General features: G+C 41.5%; 1 protein-coding gene across 9 annotated transcripts in view; it reads left to right on the forward strand.

The window, feature by feature from the left end:
* The window catches only part of RGS6 (regulator of G protein signaling 6), a 609,909-nt gene that overhangs the window by 19,771 nt on the left and 577,606 nt on the right, over window positions 1-12,532 (forward strand). For all 9 annotated transcript variants that reach the window (XM_027552323.1, XM_027552324.1, XM_027552322.1 and 6 more), the window contains exon 2: window positions 7,715-7,818. In XM_027552323.1, the coding sequence (XP_027408124.1) occupies window positions 7,735-7,818 (84 nt within the window). In that variant the 5' untranslated portion in view covers window positions 7,715-7,734. The remainder of the gene's footprint in view (window positions 1-7,714; window positions 7,819-12,532) is intronic.

Below are 12,532 nucleotides of genomic sequence, written 5' to 3' on the forward strand. Positions count from 1 at the left end.
AGCTGACTCATTGGAAAAGACCCTGATGCTGGGAACGATCGAGGGCAAGAGGAGAAGCGCGCAGCAGAGATGAAATGGTTAGATAGCATCACCAACTCAGTAAACTCTGGGAGATGGTGAAGGACAGGGAAGCCTGGTGTGCTGCAGTCTCTGGGGTCAGAAAGAGTTGGACACAATTTAGCGACTGAACAACAACAAAGGGACTGTCCTAGGCCTACAGGATTAGAATTTCTGGAGCATGGGAACCAGGAACATGTATCTTTATCACCGCTCTCCCCCCGCCCCCTCCCCCTCCCAACCTGGTGATTCTGAGGCTGCTTATCTTGTTCAGGTCCTTGAATCAGCTCTTGGGAATCCTTAAGTTCTAACTGAAGCCCTAAAATGACTTCCTTAAAATGAAGTCCCAAGTGACTACAGCCTAGTAAAATCCTGGGTACCTGGCATGCCAGCAAGATTGACCCCTAAGGGTTGAACTATAGCCTATAGCCCCTTGTTTTCAGATCTTTGGTGCATTACTTGAAACAGACACTCAAGCCGTCATGGAGTAGCTGAACTCTGAGTATATAGGAGACATCAAGTTGGCAGACTCTGCAGTAACAGAAAGCGTTGTTTGTTCTTAAGAGCTGTTGCTCTTCCTTCTTCCCCCTTGAGGTTCCTGCCCACTCAGTCAGATTAGAGCTGTATAAACAAGATTGTACTACCGAGCTAGCACACATCTTGTAATTTTTTTTTTTTCTCTAAAGTGCTCAACATTGCTGATGTCAGAAAAGAAATCCATTGGATTTTAATGGGCCGAGGCAAACAATATGAATTGGATATAATATGGGGGAGAGGAAATAACATCAACAGGAGTTCTTATTTGGCAGCATAAATATTTAGACTATATCACAAGCAGGGTTTGATTACCTCTTCTACAAGGTCTTTCCCTGAATAGGGCTCTGAGGGCTGGGCATTTAGGGGTGGTGGGCACCATATTTCAGGCTTCTTGCTGCTTGTGATGCTGGTTTTAGTGGTGGTGCAGTATAAATGGCACCCCACTCCAGTGTTCTTGCCTGGAGAATCCCAGGAACGGGGGAGCCTGGTGGGCTGCCGTCTATGGGGTCACACAGAGATGGACACGACTGAGCGACTTTCACTTTTCACTTTCATGCATTGGAGAAGGAAATGGCAACCCACTCCAGTGTTCTTGCCTAGAGAATCCCAGGGATGGGGGAGCCTGGTGGGCTGCCGTCTATGGGGTCGCACAGAGTGGGACACGACTGAAGCGACTTCACTTTCACTTTTCACTTTCATGCATTGGAGAAGGAAATGGCAACCCACTCCAGTGTTCTTGCCTGGAGAATCCCAGGGACGGGGGAGCCTGGTGGGCTGCCGTCTATGGGGTCGCACAGAGTCAGACACGACTGAAGCGACTTCACTTTCACTTTTCACTTTCATGCATTGGAGAAGGAAATGGCACCCCACTCCAGTGTTCTTGCCTGGAGAATCCCAGGGACGGGGGAGCCTGGTGGGCTGCCGTCTATGGGGTCGCACAGAGTGGGACACGACTGAAGCAACTTAGCAGCAGCAGCAGCAGCAGTATAACTGTAGTGGTCTGCTGTTTAGTTGAGCATCAGGATCACCGGAGAAGCTTGGGAGACTGCTGGTGGCTCCATCTCAGATACTCCGAGGACCTGCTGTGGGGGAAGGCTTTCTCCAGCGATTCTGGTGTCATTAGTCGGGCAGTTTCACTTGGCCAAGCACTGGTCAAAAACAAGACTGCTGGTCAGTTGCTACAATTCATTCTTTGCCAAGGAAATTAGTGTGGCTTGTTTTATTCCTTCTTCAATAGCAACCCCTGCAAAGTACAGGATTCTCTGCTTCCAGGCGAAGACCCGAAAGTGTAGGGTGAAGGAATCAATTGCCAAAGGCCACACACACAACAGCCTTGATGTGGCCAGAGCTGAGACGCAATTCCTGGTATGACTTTACAGCTCCTCCCTTTCCCACATCATCGAGGTCCTTCCTACCTGCCCTGCTCAGCATCAGTGTCTGCTGACCCCTAGGCCACGCTTGCTCTAGAGAGGCCAGCGTACAATGGAAAACAGCTGGCACTGGTTGTAACTGAAGCTACAAATGCATTGTATGTTTGGAATGAATTGCAGTCCTGACTTTCAGAAGATTTACTAATTAGAGTTTGAGTCACAGATGTTCAGTTGTTTTATTATTCACAGGGTCTCTCCTCATATACTTTCCACCCTCCCACATATTCCCTCTGATCTAAATTGCGCATGGATTCCAAAAGTGTATTCCTGAGTTAGGGCGGGCCCATATCAATAAGGAGAAGGCAATGGCACCCCACTCCAGTACTCTTGCCTGGAAAATCCCATGGATGGAGGAGCCTGGTAGGCTGCAGTCCATGGGGTTGCTAAGAGTCAGACACGACTGAGCGACTTAACTTTCACTTTTCACTTTCATGCATTGGAGAAGGAAATGGCAACCCACTCCAGTGTTCTTACCTGGAGAATCCCAGGGACGGGGGAGCCTGGTGGGCTGCCGTCTATGGGGTCACACAGAGTCGGACACGACTGAAGCGACTTAGCAGCAGCAGCATATCAATAAACCTTGGGGAAAGTCTTCATGTGTGATTCCATCCATGGGTCTTTGTGGATAAAGAACCTTCTTTGCTGAGCAGTTTTAATGGCTTGTTAACCAGATGAGTGTTCTTGATGGGATATACTGCATCTTAGTGAAATCTTACCAGTGCTGTCATTCATTAAAAATATTTAAGTACCTTCTAGATGTCAGGAATTAGAGGGGTCAACCCCACTGACAAAGACTCTGCTTAGGCAGAACTGCCTTTCTAGCAGTGGCGATCCCTGATAGACAAGTGAGCAAAGTCATATGAATTCAGATAGTTGCAAATCCCTGTGATTTCAGTCTCCACATTTGACTGACTCCCACTTAATCTCCTTGACATCACATCACCGTTGTTTTTTTTTTTTTCCTTTCGAGTGTCTGCCAGTTCTGTGGCCTCAGATGTCCATACATGTGTTGTGACCCAGGCTGGAAGGCCCTCTTCTGCCTCCCCGACTCCTCCTGTTCATCCTTCTGATTGCAGTTGTCACCTCTTCCTGGTCTGTGCGGTCGTAACTGAGCACCCACACATTACATTTCCTACATTTCTGGACATGTCACCCCTCCTGGACTCTGAACATTTTAAAGAGGGACCATTTGTGTCTGATTTATCTTTATATCTCCAGAACGAAGCATGAAATTTTGTGCCATTGGATGGATGCTCAGTGTTTGCGCCAAGATTAAATGTTGAGTCCTACGGCACCTAGTGGTGGGTGCTGGTATTACAGGAATTGCTTCGTGGGGAGGGGAGCTAAGTCTGGGAGAGGGCGCGCTAGCCTACCAGTTGGGTGATTTTTTGACTTCAGCAGGAATATGGCCATGATTAGAGGCGACGAGCTAATATATAGGCAGTGGTGATGGAAGAGAGGCAGCATGGGACATTCTGTGAGTCTCTGAAGAAAAGTTAGAAAGTTGAAGTTCTGAGTTTCTAAGGCGGAACTGGAATCCTAAGGATGTGTGGCTGATGTCCGGTTCAGATCAGATCAGATCAGTCGCTCAGTCATGTCCGACTCTTTGCGACCCCATGAATCGCAGCACGCCAGGCCTCCCTGTCCATCACCAACTCCCGGAGTTCACTCCGACTCATGTCTATCGAGTCAGTGATGCCATCCAGCCATCTCATCCTCTGTCGTCCCTTTCTCCTCTTGCCCTCAATCCCTCCCAGCATCAGAGTCTTTTCCAATGAGTCAACTCTTCGCATGAGGTGGCCAAAGTACTGGACTTTCAGCTTTAGCATCATTCCTTCCAAAGAAATCCCAGGGCTGATCTCCTTCAGAATGGACTGGTTGGATCTCCTTGCAGTCCAAGGGACTCTCAAGAGTCTTCTCCAACACCACAGTTCAAAGGCATCAATTCTTCGGCGCTCAGCCTTCTTTACAGTCCAACTCTCACATCCATACATGACCACAGGAAAAACCATAGCCTTGACTAGACGAACCTTTGTTGGCAAAGTAATGTCTCTGCTTTTGAATATGCTATCTAGGTTGGTCATAACTTTCCTTCCAAGGAGTAAGTGTCTTTTAATTTCATGGCTGCAGTCACCATCTGCAGTGATTTTGGAGCCCAGAAAAATAAAGTCTGACACTGTTTCCACTGTTTCCCCATCTATTTCCCATGAAGTGATGGGGCCGGATGCCATGATCTTCGTTTTCTGAATGTTGAGCTTTAAGCCAACTTTTTCACTCTCCGCTTTCACCTTCATCAAGAGGCTTTTTAGTTTGACCTGGTTCCAGCAGCTAGGTAGTTGCAGATCAGGTGAGGCATCCAGGCTTCTCGGTTTAGAGGGCTTTCAACTATGGTGGGGCTGTGGTTTGTGACAGATAAGAAAACAAAGGCACAGAGAGGTAAAATAACTCACCCCAATCACTCAGCTAGGTGTGGAGCCTGGATTCAGACTTAGATCTGTCCAGTGACAGAGGCCAGCTCGTCACCACTAAGCTAGCATGTCTCTCTTTGGAGATTGTGAAGTGCGTGGTGGTAACTCATTTGCCCTTTTTCTCTTTTATTAGCTGAAAATGAGTGTAGAAAAATATTATTATTGACATGTTTTCTTTCTATTACATGTAGTTGGGTTTTTTTCAGAAAAACATTCACGAATGTTACAAATTGCTGTGTTTATATACGAGTGTATTTAAGTAACATAAAGAAGGTTTTGTTTTTCTCCACCACTAAATTTAAAAGACTCTTACTTCATTTTATTTAAAAGTAAATTTTATGCTATACTGTAATAAATGAGAACCTAGTTCTTTAATTTTAGGAACTCCAGCTCTATAGTCAGTGATTTAATTAGAACATCCTTACCTACACCTTTCACATCTTGTACTGTCTAACATCTGTTGACATATAGACTAGAAAGTGCTTGCATCACTATTTTAGAAATGATTCTTTCTAGACATAGGAAAGTTAAATGACTTGTCTGAATTTTAAAATGAGTTGATAGGGAATCCAAAAATAGAAGCTTTTCTACTACATATTAGACTCACTAAAGTTCCAAACTAGAGGCTATTTGCATTCACTGAGCAGTCTGAAGTCCAGAGCCTGGTTCACCAGCCGGTTTTAATACATAGGGCTGTTGCTGTTGGGGGTAAGGAGTGGCCAGGGAAAGGCAGAAGGAGGGCTGACACCTTTGTTTTCAGGTCATTTCCAATCTTGCTATTATTGCACAGTTTTTTGGGGCAGAGAGAGAGGGAGGGAGATAATATGCTCATCATAGTGAAAGTGTTCATTTTGAAGTAAAGCGATAGAAACCCACGATGGGTCTGTTACATAGGTAAATGAGATACATAAATAGATTTAGTTTTTGTTTTTAATGCTCAGTCATGTTCTGTGTTCAAATAAAAGAGTAAGTAAGTAGTTGTTTAAACATGAAACTGCGTGTTGTTCATTTAACTGTAAGAGCGACTGATTAGAATAATAATGAGTGTTTCCATGTAGTACAATATTCATAGAAATACTGACATTATAGTGGGTAGAGATAATAGAATGATGTTCTTTATCTCTGCTTGTAATCTAACTGTTAAAATGCAGGCTAATTCATAAATGAAGAAGAAAACAAGCAACATTATTCAAATGAGATACTTGGGGCAATTAAATTCTTCACATAAATTGCAAATTCCTGTCTCTTCCCCATCTTCTGCCTGAATTTGTTTTTATGGGATGACCTTTGGTACCAACTTATTTTTGTAATAAATGTTTCCTGAGTTTATATTTTAAATTGAAATGGCCTTTCTGTCAAGTATGGTATTTATAAAAGTTTTCTTTGATGAAAAGCCTATGAATTTTGTGCAAACAACCCAGGCAGGGTCTTAGATTAGCGATAACATTTGTATAGGATTTTATGGCTTGATACGATACTTTACACTCGATTTATTTGACCCTTACCTGTGAATACGCAGTGAAATTCACATTTTAATGATGAGAGCAATGTAGGGAAGGTGACTTGGCATGCTTCTGGGCACTAGTGGGCATTCAGCATGTTTGCTTTAAAAGAAAGTTAGCAAAGGAAACCAGCAAGGTATTTAACTTGTTCGAAGTCACCCAGTAAATAGTGCATCATACCAAGAACTGAATTTGCTTCTTTAACTAAAAAATTCCATATGCTCTCATTGTCTACTGCTGTCTTTTCAGGCTGTTTAAAAATAAAAAAAAGGTCAAATTAAAAATATTTATTTTTCTTAATTGAGATGAAATTTGCATAACTTAAAATTAATTTTAAGGTGTACATTTCAGTGGCATTAAGTGCATTCACAGGGTTCTGCAGCCCTTGCCTCTATCTAGTTCAAAAATGTTTCCATCATCCCCAAAGAGACCCTACATCCATTAAACATCCAATCCATTTCCTCCTCCCCTCAACTGCTGGTAACAAGAATCTGCTGTCTTTGTGGTTTCCCTATCCTAGATATTTCATGTAAATGAAATAGGGACTGTCTTAGTCCCTTCAGGCTGCTATAATAGAATACCATAGACCCGGTGACCTATGAACAACAGAAATTTATTTCTCACAGTTCTAGAGACTGGGAAGTCCAAGATCAAGGCTTAAGTAGATTTGATGTGTAATGAGAAATCAATTCCCTCTTCATGAATGGCTTTCTTCTGCTTGGGTCCTCACTTAGTGGAAAGGAACACTCTGGGATCTCTTTGATCAGGACACAAATCCCATCACACTCTCTACCTCTTAGTTCTACCAGATTTGGGATTAGGATTTCAGCGTATAAATTTTAGAGGGACATAAATATTCAGTCCATCTCAGTAACCTTTTTTGTCTGATTTCTTTTACTTAGCATAATGTTTTCAAGGCTGATCTACGTTGTAGACTGTATCAGTACTTTATTACTTTGGATGGCTGAACTATATTCCATTGTAGAAACAGACCATATTTTGTTTAGCCATTCATCAGTTGAGGGATGTAGAGTTGTTTCCATTTTTCAGTGGATAGTGCTGTTCTGAACATACGTGTTCAAATATTGGTTTGAATGCCTGCTTTTAGCTCTTATGAGTGGAATTTCCAGGTTATATGGTAGATTCTATATTAGACTTTTTGAGGAACTAACAAAATGTTTTCCATAGTGACCGAACCATTTTACATTCCTATCAACACTGTACAAGGGTTCTGATTTCCCTATATCCTTGCCAATGCTTGTTTGAGTTAAAAAATTATTATAACCATGCTGGTGTGTGTAAGTAGTATCTCCTAGTGGTGTTGGTTTGCATTTTCTTTGTAAAATATTCATATTTTAATACCTAGAATTAATCATGAGATTTGATAAGACAAAATAAACATCCAAATGATTGACTTCATCTATCTCCAGGAGATTTTTTTAACATTGCTATCTGATCACCCTTAAAATGTATGATTCTGAGCTGAAAACAAAGCACGCAAACCATGTGGCTTTGGAATGAGAAGCATGTATGTGGATAATCAGACAACAATTACCCCTGACTTGAAAAAAATACCAGTTAAACTAAGGAGGAGCCAAAAGCAATTACATCATGTTTCATTTCCATGCCACCTGCCAACAGATACTTAGTTCTTTGCGTGGCAAAGTTTTCTTTACGTAATTCTTTCCTGTCTTAATGATCTATTCATTTATTTTTGCAGTGTGAGTGAAGACACCCAGGATGGCTCAGGGATCCGGGGATCAGAGAGCAGTGGGGATCGCGGACCCAGAGGAGAGTTCTCCAAATATGATAGTCTACCGCAAAGTAAGGCATCTGGTTCAACACTGGGGGTGCTGCTGCATGTCTGTAATCTGTGGGGTTGATGGTTGATGGGCGGCTCGACAAATGTTTTCTGCCTAAATGGCCTTGACTGATAATTGAACATAATTTCCTTCTCAGACCCTCTGATTCCCCAAGTTTAAAATTCAAGGAAGCTAGGCTGGTATCGAACATTTGAAAAACATTATGTGGCTTAGTTTTCTTTAAACCAAAGATTACCTAAAAGTGCAGATGGACATGTATTGTCCTTTCGTGTAAAGGCCTTTGTGTAACATTAATTAATCAAACGTTCTTCAAACCTATAGTACTCATAAGATCTGTTCTGAATGCTAAAAATGCTAAAATGCTAAAAGGACACAGAGGTGTGTTTGTATTTGGTGCTTTACAGCTGATAGGAGACGTAAGATGTATGCAGATCACTGTTATAGAGTCTAAGTGTTTATTTCTGAAAGAGAAGTGCAGGTAGAGTGTTCCATAATCTCAGGGGAGGTGGCCAATTACTTCCAACCTCAGAGATCTGGCATGGGCTGTGGAGGAGAGGCCTTTGAACTCAGTTTTAAAGGCTCCACAGGATTCCTTTACGTGGAAAGCAGAAGGGTAGAGCAATATTCTAGGCAATGAATGAAATGCTTTTGCAAAGGCAAAGAGCGGGAGTCAGTGAAGGGCAACCAGAACCGGTTAGCTTGGGCAAAGGATGACTTGCAAGTAATTGGAGTAAATGGAGGTGAGACTTAGAGCAGAGTCTGGATGGAGCCAAATTTTAGAATTTAATCATAAAAACTTTAGTGCCAAGAGTTGTACAAACAATGTTTTTTGTGGGTTATGATCCTTGCCCCGGTGTGGCTGTTATCCCCAAGTGGACTATCATCAAGGGTGGATTGGAGGCTTTCGCAGGGGTGGCGGGGGTTGCTTCTATATCCCCCCTTGGAAGTGAGCAGGACTGAGCAGGAGGTTTAAAGAGTCTGAATTAACAAAAACTTGGAAACAGAATGAATATAAAATCATAAGGTGAATGGAGAGTCAAAGATGACTGGGTTTTTGCCCTTGGGTGATAGAAGGGCATCGGTGCTGTTAATTCAAATAGAAATATTTGGAAGCATACGTTTTAAAGGAAGGAAAGGTGGCACATTGGTTGTACTTGTGCATTGCTGAATTTGAGAAAATAGTTGCTGTTTCTCATATACCATTTTAATGTTTGCATGTTGGTGCAAACTGAGCTGAGCTATGTCATATATATTATTAAAAATAAGGAAAATAAGATCATACTCATTCGTTTCACTGAATATTTGAGCTGTCTGCTGGGTTCTGTGTATTCTGCAAGACTCTGTGTTCTATCTATGTTAATCATATGAATAGTGTTGAACTAGATATTCCTGGATGATCAATATGGTGAATTTTTCTCTTCTCCTTGTAAAAATAGAACTCTCAGAGTACTCTTGCTTTTAGTGCTATATTCCTTAATCCTTTGCTTTACAAAAGAATGCTTGGTTAACCCATCTCTGAGAGAGAGGCTTATTAAGTTGTAGTAAAGAAAAAAATTAGTGAGGCTAACCAAGTTGTGAGACATGTAAAATAACATAAAGACATTTATTCCTTACCTTCTTAACCCACCTCAGACCAGGAGACCCTGTGCCAAACTTGCAGGAACGTGGGGTTTGAAGTCAGACCTGGGTTAAAATGGCAACTCCGCCACTTCCAAGCTGTGTGACCTGAAATCGTTAAATAACTTCTGTGAGTCTCTGTTTTTTTAATCTATAAAAGCGGGGGAAACGGTGGGAGGAAAGATGGTACCTCATGAAGTTATTGTGAAGATTCATTTGGATAAAGTCAATGAAGCATCTCACATCCTGCCTGGCACAGAGGTAGTCCATGATGAAGGCTTCTTTTCCTTTTATCTTTTTTCTTTAGAGACAGTGACACTTGGAGAGGAAATAAATTATGAAATTGTAAAAATGTTGGTGCTGTTAAAAAGGTATATTCATACAACAAGTTGCCTTATAAGACACAGGAAAACAATGCAAATATTTTTATATAATTCAGGAGATTGCAAATCAATAGATTATTAAAGGTTAATAGGAGATGTAAAGGTCATGCAATCCAAACACCTTTGCACAAGAACGTTTGGTATTATGTGGAAGGGGATAACTCCCTACAGGTTTGTGGGAACTTGATTTTTACTTTTTGAGTGATACCAAGGCAATGGCACCCCACTCCAGTACTCTTGCCTGGAAAATCCATGGACGGAGGAGCCTGGTAGGCTGCAGTCCATGGGGTCGCTGAGAGTCAGACATGACTGAGCGACTTCACTTTCACTTTCCACTTTCATGCATTGGAGAAGGAAATGGCAACCCACTCCAGTGTTCTTGCCTGGAGAATCCCATGGACAGAGAAGCCTGGTAGGCTGCAGTCCATGGGGTCGCACAGAGTCGGACACGACTGAAGCGACTTAGCAGCAGCAGGGGCCTCTTAATTTTTTAGTGTAATTTAGGGATAAAGTTGTAAAATCCTGTAATTTTTCAGAGAAATGACTACTAGTTATTTGCTTTCTACATTGGAAATCTGTCTTGCTTCCTCATGACAAATCTGTGGTGGGTATTTTTGTGTTCATGTTATTTGCTGTGGTCATTAATTGATATAAAAGAGACATTGGATCTATTCAATCTGTTAGAAAGAAACAGATACACTTATCACCCAGTATGGGTCCAGGACCTGGAATCATTTAAATCTAGTTCATTGGACTAACTTAAGCCCTAGTCGTGCTTGACACATGGGATATCCACCTTGTTCTCTGCTGTAGACTGGCCACTGGCTATGACCACGACTTACCCAATGCAGGACACTATCCTCAAGGTGTGGGTAAAGGTGGAATCGTGAAACCAAGGTTGATTAAAAATATTTTCTATGGAAGTCCTCTTATGTAATGATTAATTCAAGGTCAGAGCTATAAAATCAAACGTTTTCTCAGAGGTCTATAACAGAAATTTACATTTAAAAATGTGCAAGTAATGCTTTCATTTTAATTTTTGTTCTCTTCCTTGTTTGTTTCTTTCTCTTGTCAGATGTTTTCTGTGTGAAATTTTTGCCTGGACTGTGTTTTGTTGATTCAGATGCTGACATTTAAAAAGCTAAATCTAGAGAAATGGAGCTTTTGAGTAAACCTCCGATTAATAAGTGGGGTGATTATGTCCATAGTGTTGTTGTGACTTTTAAATGCCAGTTAGGAGGGTAACCTTCTGACATATGAGTAATGATGGGTGGGTTTCTTAAGCCTACACTTTTCAGAGTACTCTTCATTTTCTTTTCATGTTTTCTATGTCATTAACTGTGAGAAGTTGTACTTTCCCAAGGCATGGTTTATTTATTGACTTGAGCAGGCTTTCTAATTTAGTTTTTTAAATCCTTCATATTCACATTTTGGATAGGAGGTGTTGCATGAAAAATGTATTGGTCACATTAAAAAATCTATTTAAAAGAAAATATTAATTATTAATTAAGTTGCCTAGATCTGTTAACTTTTTTTTTTTTTTTTTACTGTTCCTGGATCCAAAAGATCCTGGGGGCCATTGAACCTGGCTGTATATCGGATCATTTAGGGGTACTTGATAAAAATACTGGTCCCCAAAGGACCCTTGGGCTTCCCTGGTAGCTCAGTTGGTAAAGAATCTGCCTGCAGTGTGGGAGACCTGGGTTCGATCCCTGGGTTGGGAAGATCCCCTGGGGAAGGGAATGGCTACCTACTCCACTGTTCTGGCCTGAAGAATTCCATGGACTGTATAGTCCATGGGATTGCAAAGACTTGGACGTGGCTGAGCGACTTTCACTTTCAAAGGACCCTCAAGTTGTTTTTGTCTGAGCTGTTAGGTCTGAGCTGGATCCTAGGAATCTGAGTTTTAAAGTGTTCTCAAGAGAATGTGATGCCCAGCTAAGTTTGAAACCCATTTATTTAGTGTCTTTTAATATATCCAGGTGGAGTGTGCATTATAAAGTCATGGATAAGTTGGTATCTTGAAGGGGGTTTTTGATTCTGTAATTATTTGCAGATCTTACAAGATGTAGAAAAAGAAGGCTCTTATTGAGTTAGAATCAAGGAATTTTAGTGACTTCATCTTAAGAGATTTTCTAGTCAATATTCTCATTTTATAGATGGGAAAACTGAAGTTTAGGAAAGATTTATAACTTGCTGAAGGTTACTTGGTAATTTCCCAGTGAACCCGTGATGGGGTCCTGGTAACCTGACAGGCCCAATTGGTATCCTCTCTCCCATCGACTTATCAACCACTAACTACCATTTCTACATTGTTGGGGCTGAAAGCCGTTAGTTAAACTAATGAAAATATCATGTGGCAGATCTTTGATTTTCGAGGTTATTCTCCACGGTGTGACTTGGGGTACCTTTGAACATTTGTAATGCTCAAGCTTCATTCTACTTGCTAGTGCTCTTGTTTCTTGGGTGAAGAAGTTCTGAAATGTTTGCTTTCTTTAATAACTAGTAATTCTTTTGAGTGAGAGTAGGTTGCTTTCTGATTTTACTTGGTTCCGAGTGGTGTTGATAATGTCTCTTGACAAATTTCCACCTGGGTTGGTCATTTGACTTGGTAGAACTCTGGGAAATTAAATGGTAGGTTTTTGTTGTTTAGTTGCTAAGTTGTGTCTGACTCTTTTACAACTCCATGGACTGTAGCCCACCAGGCTCCCCTGT

This window comes from Bos indicus x Bos taurus, chromosome 10 (assembly GCF_003369695.1).
Source record: "Bos indicus x Bos taurus breed Angus x Brahman F1 hybrid chromosome 10, Bos_hybrid_MaternalHap_v2.0, whole genome shotgun sequence".
In the NCBI taxonomy this organism is placed as follows: Eukaryota; Metazoa; Chordata; class Mammalia; order Artiodactyla; family Bovidae; genus Bos; species Bos indicus x Bos taurus.